Source organism: Poecilia mexicana, unplaced genomic scaffold (genome assembly GCF_051168715.1).
Source record: "Poecilia mexicana isolate PSO_F unplaced genomic scaffold, ASM5116871v1 scaffold_23, whole genome shotgun sequence".
Taxonomy (NCBI): domain Eukaryota; kingdom Metazoa; phylum Chordata; class Actinopteri; order Cyprinodontiformes; family Poeciliidae; genus Poecilia; species Poecilia mexicana.
In genome coordinates, this window is record NW_028263392.1 from 21,672,573 (window position 1) to 21,694,478 (window position 21,906).

General features: G+C 41.0%; 1 protein-coding gene across 1 annotated transcript in view; it reads right to left on the minus strand.

Annotated features, from left to right (window-relative positions):
- The window catches only part of LOC106932526 (IQ motif and SEC7 domain-containing protein 2-like), a 43,106-nt gene that overhangs the window by 21,021 nt on the left and 179 nt on the right, over window positions 1–21,906 (minus strand). The window contains exons 2-8 of the mRNA XM_088003566.1: window positions 8,613–8,760; window positions 5,917–6,020; window positions 4,380–4,594; window positions 3,236–3,403; window positions 2,978–3,151; window positions 2,800–2,895; window positions 475–1,046 (exon numbers count right to left, since the gene is read on the minus strand). Coding sequence (XP_087859692.1) covers window positions 475–1,046; window positions 2,800–2,895; window positions 2,978–3,151; window positions 3,236–3,403; window positions 4,380–4,594; window positions 5,917–6,020; window positions 8,613–8,760 — 1,477 coding nt within the window. The remainder of the gene's footprint in view (window positions 1–474; window positions 1,047–2,799; window positions 2,896–2,977; window positions 3,152–3,235; window positions 3,404–4,379; window positions 4,595–5,916; window positions 6,021–8,612; window positions 8,761–21,906) is intronic.

The window sequence follows — 21,906 nt, forward strand, 5'->3', positions numbered from 1 at the left end:
GTTCAGGAGCAGAACATTTCCCGGTTGACTCAGCAGATCTACAACAGACTAGCTTAGCAGCCAACAGTTAGCACAAGTTCCCATTAAAGGGTCGGTTCAGCTTGTTTTTGCTGTCTGCATGCAGTAATCGGCAGGCCAAGTGATTTCAGCTGCATGTTGGATCTGGTCTTCCCCTCAGGGCTGAAGGCCCATGTGGGCACAGCGAACCTGAGCTAAACATGAACGGTACTTTAGCTACAGCTAAATCATACACCAACATGATATGTAGTGGAAGCTCTAAAGTACTACAACAGCAATTTATTTAGCGGGAGCTAATGCTAACTCGCCATAACTGGGTTTAAAGGGTGATTAGTTTCCATCAGGTCCATTTGGATGTTTTTTCTCCTAATGAATTAAATCTAAATTTGAAAGTTTCTGGTTGTTTCTTGTTGACATTTATAAACTGTGAGGTTAATGACGTGTCTGAGTGCTGACCTGTCGCTCATGTCCACTGAACTGTCGCTGGGCGGTTCGATGGTGAGGACAGGAAGGTGTCCTCCTCCTCCTGCTCCTCCTCCTCCTCTTCCTCGGTACTCTCCTCGGCACTCTGTGCAGGGGGTGCTGCTCCTCCGGCTGGCGCTGCTGCCGCCCTCCGTCTCCCTGCTGTCCTCCCTGCCCCCTGCGCCTCCGCCCCCGCCCCAGTAGTCCGTGTCGGAGCTGGAGGCGGGACGGGACAGCGGTGAGGAAGGGAGGCAGCCGTCGTCCATGTAGAGCGTGACGTCGCTGAAGGAGGTGGCGGTGCTGTCCTCGTGCATGGCCACGCCGCCCCGGCCTCCCTCCGCCCGGCCGGGCGCGCGCCGCGACGCCGTGTTCGTGTTGCGCCATCCGCACTGCCTGTATTCTACCTCCTCATCCTCTTCCTCGTCTTCCTCCTCCTCCTCTTCCTCGTCCTCGTCTCCCTCCTCCTCGTCCTCGTCCTCCTCTCCTTCTCCGCCGACATCTTGCGAGTCTTCGCGGCCGGACTGGCAGGTGAGCGAGTCGTCCATGGAGTCGGCCAGAGATTTCACCTGCGAAGGATGAAGAAAAACGTTTAGACGACTAGAATCCATCCAGATGTGATTTAAGACGATCAGCAGAACATCTGATCAGATAAATTTGTTAAAGTGACCTTGAACAGGTTAGGATAGGACTATGGGCTAAAGAAAACATGTTCATTACAGTTTTTGTACAAAGTTATTCATAAAGAGATTTCAGTCTGGTCAGTTCTGCCGTTCAGAATGAGCCATTTTAGAGCTTCTGTCACTTTAGATCCAGATAAGCTGCTGCTGCCCCCCTCCCCCCAATTCAATGTGGCTGCAAACAGATGCAAAATTACACTACCACAACTCTTTGAAAAGCAGAAGTCGAGCCTCCTGCACAATCAACAAAAAATGCAGTAAGTGGTTTCTGGATGATAAGTCTTCAACAAAACACTTCTTTTCTAGCAGCCATTGTACAGCAGAGACAGCGGTAAAACCAAACGTCCCGGTGCTCCGCTCACGTTGCTAGGTAACAGCGCAGTGTCTGTTGAATGTGACTTAACAGTTGGGAGGTTTTACAGTTGAGACCAAAATGAAAGTACAAAGACATGCAAAATGTTAAATTAGCATAATAGGTCCCATTTAAATTAAAGAACAAACACCAGCTGAACATGTTTCTAGCAGCTTGTCTCAACAAAGCTGCAGATTAGTTAGAGTTGGTTTGACAAATACTCTAAAAATAACCACATATGGTGGATTTTCCCCAGGCTGATGTGTTTCTGTGGATAAAACAACACAATCTGACAGATTTGGAGGGAAAATGTTGACGAGTCGAGATTTGACTCCTACCAAACAAGAATTAATGCCCAAATCAAGGTGTGTTGAAAGGACTCAACTTCTCTGTTATTTTTTGACCAGCATTTGTAATTTTAGTCTGTTTCCCTCCTGATGGTCCAGTCGACCCGGTTCTACTGGAACCAGTACATCTGCTCCACCTCCAGCTGCTGTGGTTCTGAGTCAAACCAACCTGTTCCCCTCCTGGCCTGTGGGGGCGCTGCACCAAGAACCACTGAAGGAAACATAAAAACCTCTGAAGACACTGAGGTCAGAGGTCAATTAGCATTCACACCTCACCAACAGGACCGTTGTTTTTAGGCAGACGGCCTGGAGTTGGATTAAAGTCGGACTAAACAGGGTTTGGTGTGACTGCAGCCTTAATCCCATATTAAACAGGTTTCCAGGATTTCCTTCTTTCATCTCCGGATTATTGCCGAAATTAGAAACATCCAGTCTAGGAGTGAAAAACTAGTCAGTGCGTTTCTTCCTTCAAGACTGCAGTAGTTCTTTACTGTCAGAAGTTCACAAAATGCAGGTAATTAAATTACTAGCTCTATTAGTAATCACCCTAAGTAATTATCCATCATTTATAAAAGACAACATAGAGGTCCATATTTTTTGGCCACTCTTCAAAATGCCATTTCTGTAAGGCTGAAGTGCTTTGACCTTCAAAGTTCAGGAACATGGCTCCAATAGAACAGCTGCTGGTCCAAACCGGTCCAAACAAAAAACTCTGGACGAAAACCAAAATTGATCTCAACCCGACATGCAGCTGGACGGTCTAAGAGGCTCAGAGAGGCTCCATAAAAACACGTTCAAAAGGTTTTCTGCATTTAGTAGAAACTGAATCTGAAGGTCCTTCTTTTTGCAGATGACACCTGGTTGTATTTGAACTTGTAAATGTTAAATATTTGGTTGACACCAGTGGAGCACAGGTGGAGGTAGAAAAGGAGAATGTGGTTGCCTGTTTGGAGAAAGAGTCGTCTACGTCTCCAGCATCCTCTGAACCCTGCTGGCCCGGCGACCCCTGACCCTGTGGCTGCCGCTCATCAAACGAATACTGCGCTCAGAGGAAACAGTCGTCACCAACCAGATCAGAACCAGATCAATACTTGGCTGGTCCAGTCTGAACGCGCTCCTACCTGCAGCCTCATGTTGGACAGGATGATGCGCCGGGTCATCCTGCTCTCCGACGCCGAGCTGCGGAGCCTCTCAAACTTCTTGTTCATGCGGTACCGCCTGAACGCCGCCTGGATCGTCCTGGCCGCCCGCCGGGACACAAACTGGCCCCCGTACTTCCTCTCCAACATCTCCACCTACCAGATGGACCAATCAGGAAAGATGGAGCAAAACGTTCTCCATTCTCAGGGAATCACAGGCGCCCGATGGCGGAGCGGTACCTTCTTGTCCTGGAGGTCTGTAGAGAGCTCATAGCTGTCAGATAGCGCCTTGCAGCGTTTGCTCTCCTCCTCCTCTTGCTTGCGGAGCGCCAGGCTGGCCGGCTGATGTCTGCTGCGCTGAGCCCAGGCGAGGCTTGCAGGGCTGGGGGGAGAAATGGGGGAGCTGCCCTGGAGACAGACGGAGAGAAGAGCTGCAGAAACCGCTGGCTGTCTGCACTAACAACCAGTTTTATTTGGATCATCTGATCCTTTAACAATGTTTTTACTTTGCAATACCCTGTCCTTACAGTGTTTTGTTTTACAAATGTATTTAAGTTGTTGACTTTCTCTTTAATATTCTCTCATTCAGGTGCAGACAGTAATTTATAAGCATCTAATCATGCGATGAAGGTAGAAAGTGAAGATGAGTCAAGGACCTGATCTACTCATAAACCTGATCTAATCATAAACCTGATCTACTCATAAACCTGATCTAATCATAAACCTGATCTACTCATAAACCTGATCTAATCATAAACCTGATCTACTCATAAACCTGATCTACTCATAAACCTGATCTAATCATAAACATTGGTTTCACTAATGCTAATGTATGACACCTACACCAGGTGCTAAAGTGATAACTTCAATATGACGTCATTTACATTCTCTATAATCTCCTTAGATATTGTAATAATGTTTATATTTTGATCTCTACTGTCTGTGTTTTAATTTTAGTTTGAAATTAAGTTACTGGGGGAAAATTAGTTTAGCAAATTAACAGGAGTTTGTTCACTACTGGTGCTTTCTTAATGTCTTCAGGTAATTTACTAACATGTGAAAGAAAGAAGTAAGACTGGAGAGAAGAACGGCGCCTGGTTTCTAACTACAGACACAATCAGTGTGGGGTGTAAAGAAACTATCACTGTGAACACACCATATGCACTTACAAAATGGTGGTGGCAGCATCATGCTGTGGGAAGCAGGTCAGAACTGATGGGAAGATGGAGCTAAATACAACTTGGTGTTGGACAATCGCATCAAATTCACTCAGCTTCGTATTTTTAGCTTGTGACAAAATGTGGATGGGGTATGAATACTTTTGAACCCAAACTTAACGAGGCTAATTACTTAATGGGAGAACCTGAACTTTGTGGGTCGGTACCTGTGTCTGCGAGTGAGAGGCTCCCAGGGGCCCGGTGCCGGAGGCGGGGCCGTATGGGTCGCAGGGGCTGGAGAGGGGGCTGTTGCTATAGCGATGGAAGGGAGGAGGATGCCCAAACGACGAGTCTGAGAAGGTGAGGACCTCCGGACACTGAGGGTCGCCCTCCACGCTGAGAGACAGAGACAGAGCTGCTGTTAGGTCACAGAATGGGTCAGCTGGGACTCACTGGGCCCAGTCTGGACCAGAACTCATGAAACCAAATCACCAAACGGCTGTAAAATGGACCGAACTGTTCACCAGTCTGCCCAGTTCATCCAGACCGGGTCAGAACAGACGGTCCACATGAGGGGCCACCAACCAAGAGCCACTTTCCCAACAAAATAAAATTAAACTGAAGTTTGTTTCTATTTTCAGATTTTAGAACAAAGTGAATCATCCAACTCTGACATGGAGCCACGATTGGAAAGTTACAAACTCAAAAATGATCTAATAGTTTGGTTTATTCAAGAGAAAGAAACGGAGGTTCATTTTTCAAAGTTATACTTTCAACATATTCATCTATAAATGTCAGTTTCAAACTGAATATTTAGTTAATAAGCCTAACTTATGTTAGCAGCATCTTTAAACTAAATAATTAAAAAGCAAGTTAAATGTTTCTTTAGCAATTTAAATATACAGCTTTGGTTTTCAATAGATTAACTAAATATTTAGTTTTGGATCTGTGACATTTATTAACGGATGAACAACGTGGTAAAAATATATGAACCACCATTGGAGGCTAAATGACCAGAATTATTCCTGCTGATCGTTTAGCTACTTTGAACAAAATGAAAGCTAAATGAAACCTTCCACAAATATGGAAAAGAAAGGTCACCCAGAAAAATATAAAAAGCACATAGTTTGACATTTACAACCATTAAATTATTTTAAAACCTTTTTTTTTTTAAGTAATTTAAAACCAGGGTTTTATAAATTACCGTGTTTATAATGTTACATTTGGTTTTATTGGAGCAGCTTGGCTCCTTGCAGATGAAAATGCTGGATTAGAAATGGATCATCAATCAAATAAAATATGCAAATGGATTAATCTAAAGTAAACCAGAACTGAACTACAGTAAGCCACATGAGCACCGGCCCGGTTCTGATCCGTCAGCATCGCTTATTGGATCAGAACCTTCAGAAGTCCTTCAGAACCAGGCGCTCTGTTCAAGCCTAAAGATCTCTGCTGGCAGAAACAGGCAGACTGATAGAAGATCAATCAGTTTATTGATGAGTCACAGAGGAGCTGAAGGAGGAGGAGGAGGAATCTGCGTGGCGGCCATCTTTACTCTGCTTGTCTCATCGTCAGAGAGGCTCTTCTGTGTTAATCTAAGACATCCGTGAAGCTGGCAGGGAGGCCGACGTGGGCACTGCCAGCACACACACACACACACACACGCACACACACACACACACACACACACACACGGCTGAGTCATAGCAGCCGCAGCAGTGTGTGTGTGGGTGTGCTGTGTAAGTCACTGTGGGTGTTCATCACTGTGCTGCGTTTGGGACAGGCTCAGCAGGAGCGTGTTGGAGAGCAGCGTGTTTGTGTAGCCGCCTCTGAATGGACCCGGTTCTGGAGGTTCTGGACCATCAGATCTGGACACAAACCCTTCGGCTTTACCTGGTCACAGATCTTAAGCTCCGTTCGGTTTCAGCTGCTGATAATTCTGTCTAAGGAGTTTAAGTCATTTGGGCGACACTAAAAATACAGCAGCAAAGAAAAACACAGAGCAGATTTTCTAAAACACAAAGTACAGCTAAAAAATCTGAATCGTGTGGAAAAGTGAAATATTCCACTAATCTGATAATAGTGGATCTAATTTTTAGCTTAACTTTAAAAACGATTAGCTTCCCGTTTTGAAGCCACATCCTAGTTATTGACTTTGAAACGTTGGAAACGTTTATCGCAGTTAACTTTTCCTAAATCAGTTCTTCCAGAAAAATCCTGAACCGCTAATTTAACATTCAGCCACATTACAAACTCAAACCTTATTGGAGTTTACAGGATTTTAGGATAAACCGACACAAAGCAGCACTTCATTGTGAAGTAGGAGGAAAAAAACATGATTCAAAGTTTACAGCAAGTTTTGAGAAAAATGAGCTGCTAGAGCTGAACAATGACTGAAACCCATGATATAAGCGTTTCATATCAGTTATTGATTATTGATTAGTTTTTTGTTTTAAACATCTGAGAAACTTCCAAACATTTCCTGTTTTGTCCAGTTTTCCCTCCACACCGTTGGTTTTTATTTTTAACCGGTTTTGAGGCACAGCAGCGAAACATTAAACTGCTGCTGCGCCAGTTACTCAACAGGTTGTTGCTAGGCAACCAGAGAATGGGAGAGTTGCTAGGCAACCAAAGAGTGAGTTCCATTCCTGCTGAGCCTGTCCCAAACACAGCTTAGCAACTAAAGCAACTAAAGCCTTTTCCTTTGCCTACATCTCCCAGAATGCTTTGCTGTTCTGGATCAGAGTTCAGTGAATATTCCATCTTGAATATTTTATCAGACGTATTATCTATTTCAAATTATCACGTATCACCCGCTTTACTCAGACACCCCGAAATAAAACTGTTCCTGACCAGCCAGCATCAGAAAGACCGAGGAGCAGCAACATGAACCCACAGCCTCGGTGATGTAAGAGATCCATACAGGAAGAAGCGACGGCGGCCATAAATCCCAGAACAACTTGGAGCAGAAAGTGAGAGAAAGGCACTCTGGGTAATTACACATTACCTAGGCTGTCCTGCTCCGTCTCATATCTACTTAAAACATCCGTTCCTCTCCTGCAGGCAGCTGAAGCTCAGCCAGCTGCAGGATTGAGCCGAGGTGAGGTGCGTTTGATTGATGCGCCCGCCGCAGCCTCTGGCTGGCCGTTGCACACAGAGGTCATTCGGTAAACTTCAGCTGACCTCCAGGCTGGAAATCCATCAAATCTGTGCCAGACAGCTTTAAAACTTCAGTCCCTGAAAGTTTTAGAGCTCAGACACATGCCTTCTTTAATCTGCATCCTGGATGAGTGTTGAACTCCAGCAGCTCTGCAATTTAATGTGTTTTTTATTAACAACTTCAGCCAGCATTCAGTCTTTTCTCATGTTCTTCATTCAAACAGAATGAAATGTATTTATTCACATCATGAATGTTTCTCTTTTTTATCGATTTGCTGCTCTGGTGTCTCCAAGCAGAATAACATCAACAGCGACGTTTCTGCTACGCCCGTAAATCTAAAATTCGCCAACGCCGGTGAACGTCGCAGTGTCTTCTCTGGTCCCTCTGGGTTTTAAATTCTGCTTCTGAACGATCTGATTGGACGCTGAAAAGACTATTGTTGTGTTCAGGTTGTGCTAAAAGGAGTTAGCCTGAACTATGCTAGCCTAAAACAGCATCCCAATGCTAAACATGTAGCAGCTAATGCTAATGTCAGCGTTCACTGTCCACATTTAAAGAAGCTCCATGAAAGATGAGGATTTCCTGAATAAAACAGTTTTTGAATCAAAAATGTTGCTTATTTTCTCAGTGCATAGTTTTTGGTTGATTACTTACAGACTCTGCAATTAAATCAAATAAAAATTCAAGTTAATATAAATGTCTAGAGAGATATAATTACTTGTTTTTAAATAAAATAGAATAACATAAAGTACTTTGAGGTTATTAATATAGTGTAATCCGATCAAAGGAATGTTCAACTGACCAGTATAAATTTAAATTTTAAAAATGTACAAAATGTTTATGTGAAGTAGAAAACAACAGACTACAAAATAAAACTGGGCTAATATGATGTCCAGTTTGAGCGGAGCAGGAGGAAGGATCTGCTGTAACGCTGCTCTGTGCGTCCCAGACGCAGCAGTTTTTCTGACCACTGCATTCAACGACGACAAACCAAAACACACTCCTGTAAAAATGACTAGGCTTTGAAAAGCATTCATTCAGAAAACCTGAACTATTGATGAGGACGACTTGACAGACGGCAGGAACCCGGGTGAATAACGTAAACCTAAAGGTTTGGATCAGGGATCTGAAATGATGTGAAGCCTGGTTTCTGATCCTGAATCAGGAGCAAAAGTCGGCTGAAAACAGAAAACAGGTAAAGTTCCCTTAACCAGGCGTCATGAGGCTGGGTTCTGCTCCGGCCCGGCAGACTCACAGCGTTCAGCGGCTCCGCCCCGCGGCCGGTCTGCCAGTCCGCTACACGCTCTGCAGGCCGTCCTCTGTGGGAGGGTCAAGGTCAAAGCTGAGCCGCTTCCTACTGAACTCATCCAGCAGCAGCGAGGCATTACACTGCCACTGAGCCGGACCAGAACCCGGCCGGGCCGCATTTAACACATCAGCTGGAGAACCTGAGGCAACACCGAACGATCCGATCAGGGTGCAGAAAAAAAACATGTTTAATGTGATCCTGTGATGGAAACCTGCATTTTAAATAAAGCTGCAAAATGATGTTTTCAAAGTTTCAATGAGAATTTACAGAAATGAAGACGGATCTGCATTATGACGATAATAATGTCATAATGTTGTCAGAATAAAGTCATAATATTCTGAGAAAAGGTTGTAATGATTTAAGAATAGTCAGAAGAATGAAGTCAGAATACTAGAATAATAAAGGAATAAACGTATTTATAATATTCTGCAGCAGACTGTCCAGATTTCTGAAGAATGTCCATTAATAATCAGAGAAAAGCTGAATGGATAGAAAAACCTTTTGCTCCAATCTGAGGGTTGAAGATTAGAAACTAGAAATATGTTCTTGAGCTCATGTCTATTTATTCAATAATTTATCAGAAAAAAGGGGTTTTAAATGGAAAATGTTGCTTATTTTGGTTTTCAGTTAAAATGAAAACCAAAAGTCAGTTCTGACTGGCTGTAGAGCAGGGGTGTCAAACTCAATTTCACTCAGGGCCACTTCAGCATATTGGCCCCCCTCAACGGGCCTCATTGACGGTACAGATCAGGAGTGCATCCCTGCTAAAACACCCCAGACAGAAGGTTGACTTCCCTCTTTCAGTTCTGTAGAGGCTTATAATGAGTCAATGGTCCAGGTGTGTTAGAGAAGGAATATATCTAAAGTTTCCATGGATGTAAAATTACTGCTCAGTTTAAAATTTACAATATTTAAATCAGTGATTAAAGGTAAGCAAACAAATAATAAAAACAAGTCAAAGATTTAGTCTCAGAGGCAACTGAAATCAATTAATTAAAAAAATCCTTTCTGAATATCATCTCATGGTCTCTGAACTAAATGCGTCTTTCTGACCGGAGCTGACAGCGAGTTGAAGAGTTATGGACCGGACGCTTTGGAGCGTCTGGTTAGGAAGCGCATTGCAAACCTTTGGTAGAAATGTAGTTTGTAGTCAATTCGTGCTCAAAATCTATTTTAAGTCAATCATTGGCCTATAAAGTGCTGGGGGGCCACATGTGGCCGCCCAGCATGTTTGAGCACGGTGCATGTGTCAAACATGGTGTAATGCATGTTTGACACGTGCATTACGCCATAGAACTGCCAATTGGCAATTGACGTAAAGTAGCTTCGATTTCAAAGAAGCCGACATTGAAGTCGATTGGCAAATGAACCATCACCAAAGAGGAAGGCTCTTGTCTCACTGCACCCCAAGAGATGCATAACCTACAAAAACCATTTCTGTCTGGTTTTGAACCAGAGACCTTTTGCATGTAAAGCAAACATGATAACCACTACGCTACAGGAACTGAACTTCTCTGCTTTGTTTCAGTTTGAGGTTCCAAAGTTGATGATGTGAGATGCAACATGAAAATGTCAACTGAGGCTTACACTGAGATGCCTGGATTCAGAGTACAGACCATGACACCACAGAACCTTGTGTTTAGTAAACACCTGTGATGAAGAGAACATGCAAAATCTGTTTCTGTCTGGTTTTGAACCAGAGACCTTTAGCGTGTAAAGCAAATGTGATAACCACTACACTACAGAAACTCAGGCTCTTTGCAGTGTTCCTGGTAGATGATCCACATTTTGTTAGAGACTAATGTCAACGATGGGCATGGAACAATGTCAAATACTTAAACCACAGATCCTCTCAGAGAGCACAGTAACTTGGTGAACAAACTGTCAGACTTATACTTGTGCCTAATTTCACATTACAGTCCATAAACTAAGCCTGGGATCAAACAATTGTATTGAAGATGTCATTAGCAGAGACAAATGGTTCTACAGAGACTTGGCTAAATGGCTAAAAAATAAAATCAATACTTACAAATAAAAAATGGTTAAAAAATAAAATTAACACATTAAAATAAAAAATATCTCTGAAATACAATCAACACTTGAAAATTAAAATTGGTTCAAAAATAATATCAATACTTCAAAATACAAAATCTCTGGAAAATAAAATATTATGTTGTTTTGAAAAACATTAGAATATAAGCATTTTATCAAATCTTCAATGTGGTAAGATCATGTAAGTTCTTAAATCCATGGAAACTCAACAGTTTGTAAGGTAGGTGAGTTAGCTCAGCAGGTTAGAGCACCGTGCTGGTAATGCTGAGGTCGTCGGTTCAAACCCCGTATGGGGCAATTCATGTGCAAGGTCTTTCAGACAATCAACACTTCAAAATAAATAAGGGTTCAAAAATAAAATCAACACTTCAAAATAAATAAGGGTTCAAAAATAAAATCAACACTTTACAATTAAAAATGGTTCAAAAATAAAATCAACACTTTACAATTAAAAATGGTTCAAAAATAAAATCAACACTTTACAATTAAAAATGGTTCAAAAATAAAATCAACACTTTACAATTAAAAATGGTTCAAAAATAAAATCAACAGTTCAAAATGTATAATGGTAACTGTTTCTGTCTGTTCAGTCCATAAACTAAACCTGGGATACAAAAAATGTATTGAAGATGTCATTAGCAGAGACAAATGGTTCTACAGAGTCCAGAGCAGCGTTCTGGAGGACAGTGACACTAATTTAAGTGAAGTCACTCAATTTAATTTATTAAAAGTTATTGGGGCCTCAGTCAGTGGTTTTTGTCACTACGAGTAAATGTAGATTATCTACTTAATCTGTGATGGGATCTGGATTCACGGCAAATATTAACTAAACCGCATAAAATGCGGCTAAATAGCCGATGTTAATATGATTGTAATTCCACGGATAAAAGTAGTACATGACCGATAAATGTCACATGTCACATAAAATGACATAGCGGGCCACATGTGGCCCGCGGGCCTTGCGTTTGACACATGTGCTGTAGAGTAAAAAAGCTGATCAGTATCTTCATCCTCAGCAGAAAGAACAGACTGACCCTCAAACGTTTCTGTTCTTCATTTGTCTGCTTTACTGTAAAATCACACAAAACGATTCGTCTGAGATGCTTCAGATCCTTGAGAAGAAGCGAGAAAGCAGCCAAAGATGATGGAAGGCAGTTCAAGTAATCAGTTTGGCTTGAAAAGGGGATTTAATTCAGCTGCTGTCCTGCTCTGATGTGAATGTCCCTGGTGGGCTTCTGTAGCCTGCAGCCGTTACGCAGCAGACAGCTGGGGTTTCTGAGCTCAACTTTTCTCCCCTATTTACACACACAGGTTTCAACACACACACACACACGCACACACACACACACACACACACACACACACACACACACACACACACACACACACACACACACACACACACCTGAGGCTTTGTCCGAGTCACTCACACACAAGGTCAGAGTGTCAGTCTCCAGTAATTAATAATGATCTGTGATTAACCGTTGAGCTGAGTAATTACAGACAACAGCTGCACACTTTGCGTTCGGGTCGATAAATCTGCAGCGTGTAATCAGAAACCAAACAACCCGGCCTGAGCTGCACCAAACCACGATCCGGAGGCGGCGGACCGGACCAGACGTCACCTGGAGCGCTGAGGCTCTGGACGACCAGGTGACCGGTCAGTCCAGGTAACCGGTCAGTCCAGGTGACCGGTCAGTCCAGGTGGAGACCGGTCAGTCCGGGTGGAGACCGAACAGAGGGACAGGAGATGGTAAATGCATATATATTCATATACATCTCCACTGTGCAACAGGAATAATGGATAAAATATATTTATCTTTAGAGAAATGAAAACATGAAACTCGCTGGAATGTTTTAGACGTAACAAAGTTTAAAAGAATCCTGCTTAATTATTTTTTATTATATAAAGTGTTATAATAATTGCACATTTATGAATTAATATGCTATGTTACTTATGTTAAGTGTGTTTAACTGTTTTTGTAATAAATGTTTTTTTATGATGTGGACTGCAGGAACAGTAGCCGTTGTCACGGTAACGGCTAAAGGGAATCCAAATAAATTAACTAAAAAAGTAGCCATAAGTGGGAAAATGCCCTAAAACAACGCGGCAGTTACCAGTAATAAAACAATTTCTTCCTGAAAAAATGATTCAAACGAATCATTAAATAATCAATGGATGGATTTCTGCTTCTGCTGTAATCTGAAGCGTGATATTGAATGATGGCGACTCATTTCCAAACCATATTGTTTCTGGCTGGAACCAGTTACCTCCCTGCTCATCTGCCCTGCAGCCACGCGGCGCTCTACATCCTCTCGGGGAAATGTGGGTTAGTGAAACAGCCTCCGTTTACACAAGCGTGTAAATGTTTCCTGTATCGACTGGTTGGTGCGAGCCGCACCAAATGGCACCAAACCCAGAGGCATCGACCTGCTTCCCTGTCCGGCTCCCCCACAGATGGTCCAGCGCTGCTTCTTTTATAGGCATTAATGCAGAAACACGATCAAAAGCGTTGAACAAGACTTTAAACACCAGGGTAGGTGAGATGTTTAATCACATCCATTAAAAACAACAAAGAAAATCGCAGAGTTGAGTGACAAAAAGACAATTGAATAACACCACGAATTAGCGCTTTTAGCTTTAGCGCCTAGCATAACACGATGAGCAAAAGCTTGTGCTCTAACTTTATAAACATTACCATTTGCTCAATAATTACAGTAACTACAATTTAATATGTAACAATATATTATTGGCAAAAAACAAGGCAAAAAACAGCGTTAGCGAAGTTAGCATTGGATCCCAGCTCAACTTCCAGTAAAAAAAATGACTTAAATAAAGTAACGGTGCTTCGAAAAACTTCCTTTACACACAGGTCAAATACTACGGACCCCCCCAGGGGACATGGGGAATTTTTTTTCTTTTGCGTTCCCTCGCAAAACTTTTGCGTTCCCTCGCAATACTTTTGCGTTCCCTCGCAAAAGGTTTTGCGTTCCCTCGCAAAACTTTTGCGTTCCCTCGCAAAAGGTTTTGCGTTCCCTCGCAATAATCTACTGATCAGTTCATGCGGCATAATTGATATTATAAGCCTTTTTTACGGTGGAAGCCGTACTTTCTGCTTTAATACAAGCTTATAAGGTTTTTCCATGGACTATTGAGTTATTATCGCGGGGTAATAAGTCGTCTGATTGTGTCTCTGTTGTGTTCGTGTCTGAATGGTTTAAAGTGCAGCTTTCTGTGCCGTTCCATCTGAGCCTTAACAGACATAAACATGCAGTAAATAAATCGATTTTCAATCAGTTTTTTGCACCAAAGCGTTAATAATAATAAACACGTTTTATTATTATAAAACACAGCAAACTAATGGTGGTAGACGGCCGCACTGGATTAACTCGGGGAATCTCATCTGTCCGTGTATCAATCAACTCCTAACCTCTTCTTTGTTCTGTCACAATTATCGATTTTTTAAATTTTTATTATGCTCCAAACTTTGCGAGGACTGACCCCCCAGCTCACCCGCTGCCTCACACACCGAGCCAGCAGCGTCACCTTCCCATTCATACTTCATGACGTCACGCCCACATCGACACGCCCACCACCAGGTGTCAAAGCCGCTGCTCCCGTCATATCAATAATTACTTATTTCATTCATATTGCTCTTATAGAGCCTCAGTGAAAACGTGTTTATTATTATTAACGCTTTGGTGTAAAAACTGATTGAAAATCGATTTATTTACTGCATGTTTATGTCTGTTAAAGCTCAGATGGAACGGCACAGAAAGCTGCACTTTAACCCATTCAGACACGAACACAACAGAGACACAATCAGATGACTTATTACCCCGCGATAATAACTCAATAGTCCATGGAAAAACCTTATAAGCTTGTATTAAAGCAGAAAGTACGGCTTCCACCGTAAAAAAGGCTTATAATATCAATTATGCCGCATGAACTGATCAGTAGATTATTGCGAGGGAACGCAAAAGTTTTGCGAGGGAACGCAAAAGAAAAAAAATTCCCCATGTCCCCTGGGGGGCTCCGTAAAATACTGACAAAAAGAACACAATGTAGTTACAAATAAATAAAAATTAAAATAAATAAATGTAAGGCAACAAAAGAAAAACATATTTAGTTTCAAGTAGAATAATGAGTATTTTTTTCTTCTAAATTAATTTCTAAAAATATCAGCAGTGCTCAATGATCATGTAGTTTTAGATGTTTTCTGGTATTTGATTTAAATGTGTGAATTTGTGGTGCTTGTGCGTCAGATTTATGGGTGTACCAGAAACATGTTGCAGCCGGAACCTTTGAATGTAAAAAAAACATCACAAAAAGCGATTAACTGTACTCACATTTGTGATGCGTTAATCTATGTACTGTAAATGAACGAGCTAAAGTCCTGGCCTGTTTCTCTCTACATTGTTTTTTATAGATGTGACGTTGATTCTGAGTAATAAAAACAAGAATTCATTCTAATATTAGATTCATTTCAGTGAACACTGGAGGACAAACAACGTTTGGAGCATTAAGGCCTGACCAAATGACCCGGCTGCAGCTCTGCAGTGGCAGTGATGAGGTGAGTTCTCCTCGGATCGATAATATTCCTGCTGCATGATAAATGCCACCCGTTAGCTCTCAGTTTCTCTTGGTAAACTGGCCGTTTTTAAAGCCGGCTCCCTCTGAGCTCAGGCTCAGAGAGACTCCACACAAACATCGAAGTTTTGATTTTATTGGTGCTGACTGATTCTGGCTCCAAACAAACCGTATACATCCTGACTTCCTTCTGCTTCCCATCCCTCCTCCTGTTTCCACATGAGCTGCACCAGCCTACCGCAGCTCACACAACACACACACCACAGTTTAGTTTTTCTCATTTATCCAGCACATCCCTCCATCTTTAAGCCATCAGGTCATGTCAAATGATGCCTGGCAGCAGAATAACATGAAAATGAATATGGCTGCAATGACTTGAGCCGGAACCAAGAATCTGTTCAGACGCTGCAGCTGATTTGTCATCTCCATCTGCAGGGTTGTGTTAATGAAAACAGTCAGTTAGTCCTGAGTGGGCAGCAATGTGATTGGGTGAAAAGGGTGACAGGATGACACATGATACATCTGTGTGTAAGTGTGGGCAGCTAAAAGGCAAACACTGCAAAAGGTATTTGCATATTTATGTAAAACTTCATAATTGGATCATTGTGTTTGAGGAAATCTCAACATTTACTGAAGCTTAGTGTGCAGACTGGCATGGGTTAGCGCCGATGGCTAATGTACAGTAATATGGCTATTACAAATCAAAGCTGTCTGCACGACTGGAGCAGCTGAAATTAGGAAATATTGTAATGACTCATATAAACGAAGATGATAAATTCTTCTGACATGTCTTTATTATCCAGCTATTATCTCTGCATTTTTATTTCACTATCATTTCTCCTCTAAATTATGATTTAGCGCTGAAAGCTACACTGTACTTTGTACAGCTTTTAGGCCATTATTCTTTCTGTAATCTAAGTTTCCCATCCCTATTAATGACATTTAATGAATTCATCTTCAGATAAGAGTTAAAAATCAGACAGTCCCATGTAAAAACATTATGCATCTTACCCAAAAAACACAAAAAGGATTAAAAAACATTTAGGAGAACAGAAACCTGAAGATGGAAATGACATGAATATAGATCGGCATGAAAATAATAAACAGTGATTAAAAACATATAAAATGACAAAAAAAAGCAGAAATTGAATAAGATGGAAAAACTGAACATAGCAGCACATAGCATTTAGCATTAGCAGTGCTTACTAATGCCTGAACTTGAATGTTGTGTCAGTTAGGCAGTCAGACTAGTGATTAGTGAAGAAATATTAAATGTGATATGAAATGAAACAATCGTAATCAGACTGAACAGAGCAACGAAGACGATGAACACTGTTAGCATTAGCAAGAGGCTTAGCAAGCAGTAATCACAGGACCTAAATAATGCTGTATAGTACAAAATTACGCTCACATAAATTTATAAATATTTTCCAGAATAACTTATAAAATGTTTGCAAACTGAAACAAAAACTGAGGGTCAGAGAAATGACTGAATAATACCGTGACAAAAGACATTAGCGCTGTTACCGTTAGCCGCTACTAGGCTGTAACTATCTGTGAGGACAACGGCCGAAAAACGAGAAATCATGTAGCATCTGTCCTGACTCACTGATGGTCCTTTACTCAATAATTACAAATTAAAACGCAAGGCTGTCGAAAGAGAAAATCTAAAAATTATAGGCATGTCTTTTAAAGAAGAGAAGTTAAAACACTGTTAGCATTGTTAGCATTGAGTCGTGTCTTAACTGTCAGAAAAAAAGATTTAAAGATGTAATGTGTCTTTTTCCTAAACTACCTGGTTTTCCATAGATTTGATGATGATTCTGAGTAATAAAAACTCCAGCATTAGATTCTCGGTGCAACGTGACTAACAGCACCGCAGCCATGAAGGCCCGACTGACCCACCAGCTCCAGGCTGAAGGTTCAAAGTTTCTCAAATGCTCGTTCGTAGTTTATGTTGGGAAATTACAGGTTATTGGCCTGGGTTTTGCTTTTATGTTGTGGATTACAGCATGTACAGAGGAGAAGCTCAGCAGGGTGCCAGCTGACGCAGGACGAATTAAAAAGCATCATCCTTAAAGTTTTAACAGCAGGGAAACATCAGTCATCTGTCTGAAGGTGCTGAAAAGCTGCTGAATGATCCGGTTAGCTTCACTTTGCTGCGCTGGAAATAATCTGCTGACTGTAAACAGACGCACAGCTGGAGGTGAGATGCCAATGTTTAAAACTAACCAGCTGTATGTAGAACTATCAGCATTTAAGTTGACATTTAAAGCAGATTCAAACTCAATCATGTTCAAATCAGCAGTTTTAAGATTTAATGTGAAAAGTTTTGCAAACTGCTGCTAAAGAACAAACTTTCTTCCTCTTTAATTAATCGATTTCCTCAAAGAGTTTATTTTAAATAAACAAAAGTCTCTGCAGTTCAATTTTCTGCAAACAAAGCATCAATATTTTATCATTTGTAAGAAAAGCAGAGCTGCCCTGCAGACAAACGCACCAAATAAACAGTTTAGGTTGGGAGCTCAGTTAAATCCCTCCAGATCTGCAGCATTAACATTGCAGTAAATAAAAAACTCCTCGTGCAAACAGTTGGTTTTTATTGTGGCATCAGATTCATCTGAAACCAACTTTCCAGAAACAGAAATCTCACAGATGCTTCAGTGACGCCTGAATCCCAAAGATACACAAAACCGTTTTAAATTGAATTCAGGGACAATGAAACGAGATCAATTTCCTTACGATTTACTGCAAACATAAAACAGCACAAACAGTCCAGCAGATGCAGCGTTGTTGAAGAGGCTTCATTTAACGGGATGTTTTAGGAATAAACGTGATTCTGGATTCATAATATGCAGAAAGAAAACATGAATAATGAAACAGCAAACAAATCTGAGGAGTCACCTGCAGGTCCTCCAAACCCAAACCTCACCAGATGTTCTGGTTTTTACTGAACAAGAATTATTCATCCACACAACAGAATTTCAATAAATCAATAAAAAGGTTTGAAATTATGCAAAAATAAAGTTAACTTCTGAACACCGAATTTCAGGTTTAAATGATCATCAAAGTTACTGGAAATAAAAGCTTGAAATATTTAACTCCGTGTCCAGGCTGGGAATTCATTTATTTTATCGACTCATTTCATTTTCTTTTTAAAAAGATTTAATTTTTGGAAAATCCTGATCATTTTTCACAAATACACTGGTTTGGATTTTAACAGCGTTGAATTCAACAAGGATAAATTAAATAAAAGCTTTTGAATTATTTTCTATCATTTGTATTTCAATTTTAAAGAACAAAAGTGAGAAAAAAAATTAATTAAAATCAGAAATACGGATTTGGTGGGAAACAAATATATCAGATATGTATCTGATTTAGTAGCACATGTGGGTCAAATCGGATCAGAATCGGTTCAGACGGCCCTGAAAAAGTCGGATACAAAACAGGCAAATAGAAAAAAATCTACATTTTATCCATTTTCTGTGTAACGAAACGGGCAGCACAAGGCGACATTAATCTACTGTTAAATTCCCATAAAATTAAAAAACGTTGTTCCAGTTTTAACTAAATAGTGCCCCCTGTAGGCCAGGTGTTGAACTACCGGTTAATTTAATAATGTAATGCAAAGTAAAAAAAGAAACAATGGTTGAAATAATCTGAACATATTAATTAAAATCAGAGATCAGATTTGATATGAAAAGATTGAGGGTTTTACTTTTAATCCATTTCGCTCAGCTCTACTCTGTGCAACATGAGTTTCATTCCTGAATTGTATATTTCTGCAGATGCACCTGTGATGGGAGATACTGAATATTAAGAATTTGAACTGAGACGTTTCAGTTTGAAGAGAGGAGGATGGTGATGAACTTAATCGTCAATATTTGATCCTTTCTGGCCAAAACAGCCAACATTCATACATTCTGACTGACTTTCCTTTTATCTGCTGCCTTTTCCTGACATTAAAAATCGATAAATAATAGATTTCTAGCGAATGAATTGTTTATCGCAGCCTCCTTGAAGAGAAAATCCATCCAATAATTACTGCTGGTTTCAGTCGGACTGGCACTGCCATCCCTCGAGCCATGCTGCTAGTGAGTCTAAAAATAATTCAGCAGCAGAGAGGCTTTCCTTTTTCCAAGGCTCCACAGAAACAATCACACTTTCTGACAGAGACGAAGCATCACTGGGTCCGAGGAATCTGCCCAGACGAAGCCGAAGTCTGGAGCCTCTAACGCCGTTCTGTGCTCGACTCGAGACCTGGGATGATTTCCTGGGTTCTGTTGGAGTCCAGAGATTTTCCATCCAACATGACACCGACCTCATTTACCTCCATTAATCCATCACAAGGCAGCAACACAAAAATAATCCACATCATAGCCAGATTACAGCGAGCGTCAATAATCTGAACGACAAAAACAAAAGTACGTTTTCAGGAAAACTGTTGAAGACATTCTGGGAAGTTTTCAAAATATTCTGCATTTTCACGTATTTAGTGAAGCACGATAAAGTGGAAACATGAACAAAACACCAATATTTGTTGTTTCTGCCACATTTCACTTCCTGAATGTTTTACATTTTAGTCAAAACCACAAAAATATGGAAGAAAAACTTGATTTTCTTTCAGTTCTGATAAAAAACGATGATTAATAAAAACATCTAAATCCTTTAAAGAGGGATGTTTGATTTGTAAGGTATTTATAACCTTATAGCCTGATTTCACTGTAACATGTAAAAGGTTTAGATTAAATAAATAAGATGCTCTGATTAGACCTGAACTTAAGTCAGGAGTCCAGAAACGACTCAACTAGAACCTGATTCTCAACACGAAGTAGGCGGCGAACCTTTCATTAGGGTGGTATTAAAATGATTTATTTATTAGATTTTACATTTGTGTCTTGAATTAAAGTATCTTTTTATGAACTGAAGTTGGCTAAACGATTACAAAAAGGAAAACATCTAAACAAATCTCAGAATAGATAAGAAATAAATGGCATCTATCAGTGTGAAATAGTTCTAAAGCCATTTCTGAAGCTTTGGGATGAACACGACACCTGAATGGAGAAAACAGAGCAGAGCAGAGGAGAGCTACCAAAATGATGAATTATTATTAATTCATGGGAGAGTTCATCAAACCCGCTGAATATTTGCCTCAAACATGTTGATGAAACGAAAATATTCTGTTGTAACGAGACAAAGAGGAAATACGCCAAGCTACGTCCAACTCCAAGATTTCACTCCACAAAATCAGATATTTTTCAAATATCTTTCAAAGCTTCTGCAGTTAAAAAGGTCTTGTTGAATTTTATCGTTTATGTCAGACATGCGGCATAAATTAGCGCCAGAAGAAGCCGGACGGATAAATCAGGATGGAAACAAAACAGCGTTTTCTTCTTCCCTTCCTGTCATCATTTTGTGACGGTTTTGTTGCTCCTGTTGCTCAACGACTTTAAAACCGACTCAACGGCAACATCCATGTTACCTCCGTTCACACTGAAGTCTGACTGCTGTCGTATTCAATTAGTAGCATGAACGAGCACACACACACACACACACACACACACACACACACACACACACACACACATTAAAAATAGGATTTCAGCTAAATATTGGAATTGAGCTTAAAGACCTGCTGTGAGAGCTTGACTTTACACGGTGAGTCCGGTTACATCTGAGGCTGCAGGTTCAGGAGCGGTCTACTCAAAGTCTGGGCTTAAATCTGATTGAGATGATGTGGAATGACCCTAAACATGCTGGACAGCCTCCACCGTGTCTGAGTCCAAACAGTCCAGGACCAAAGTTCCTCCACGGAGATGGAAACGACTCATTGCTGGTTTCCAAGGGAGAAACAACCAGTTATTATTTTGTAACTCCAGGATTGAAACGACATAATAATATTGCATAAAGCGCTCTGGATCAGAAAATATCATTACGGGCAGATAATTAAAATGATATATCAGACTGGAGCAAAAAGAAAGCTGGGAGCAGAGAGGGCAGGACTTCAGTAAAAAGTCACAGCAGCAGTTCAGCTGCCATCATGCTGCAGCTCCAATCAGTGTATCCATGGCAACCGCAGCACTTCCTGCGGATGCCAACCAGACTCTGTAAAGGTGAGTGTTTGCTGCATGAATATTAAAGTTGATGTTGTGCAGATGAATGTGGGAATGAAACCAGGTTTCAGCTCCAGGTCTGTGCAGCTAACAGACATTAGCTAAACAATAAGCCACATGTGAAATCCTCACATTTTCATAAACAACAGTTTAAGTCACATTCTGTGGGAGTCGACGTCCACGCAGCTTCACAGGCAAGAGACTTTAACAAGAAACCCGAGAACCCGCCTGGTTTTATTCACAGATTATAAACTTAAACCTGTTAATGCGTCTCTGTTCAGTGAAGCGTTCTCCAGATCTGTCTGAGTGTTTTAGGCTTGAAAAAAACATGAAAACTGTTTGAACCACTGAAGGAAACGACACAAAAACCTCTGAAGACACTGAGAGCAACTTCCTTCTTCACCAGATGTCAGATTTGATCATTTGGAGGATTTCTCTAATATCTTTAGCTAAAGGTCACGAGTCATTTCCATCGCTACCGCTAAGCTAACACATTTGTTTTGGTTGTATTTACCCAGAATGCCCTGCC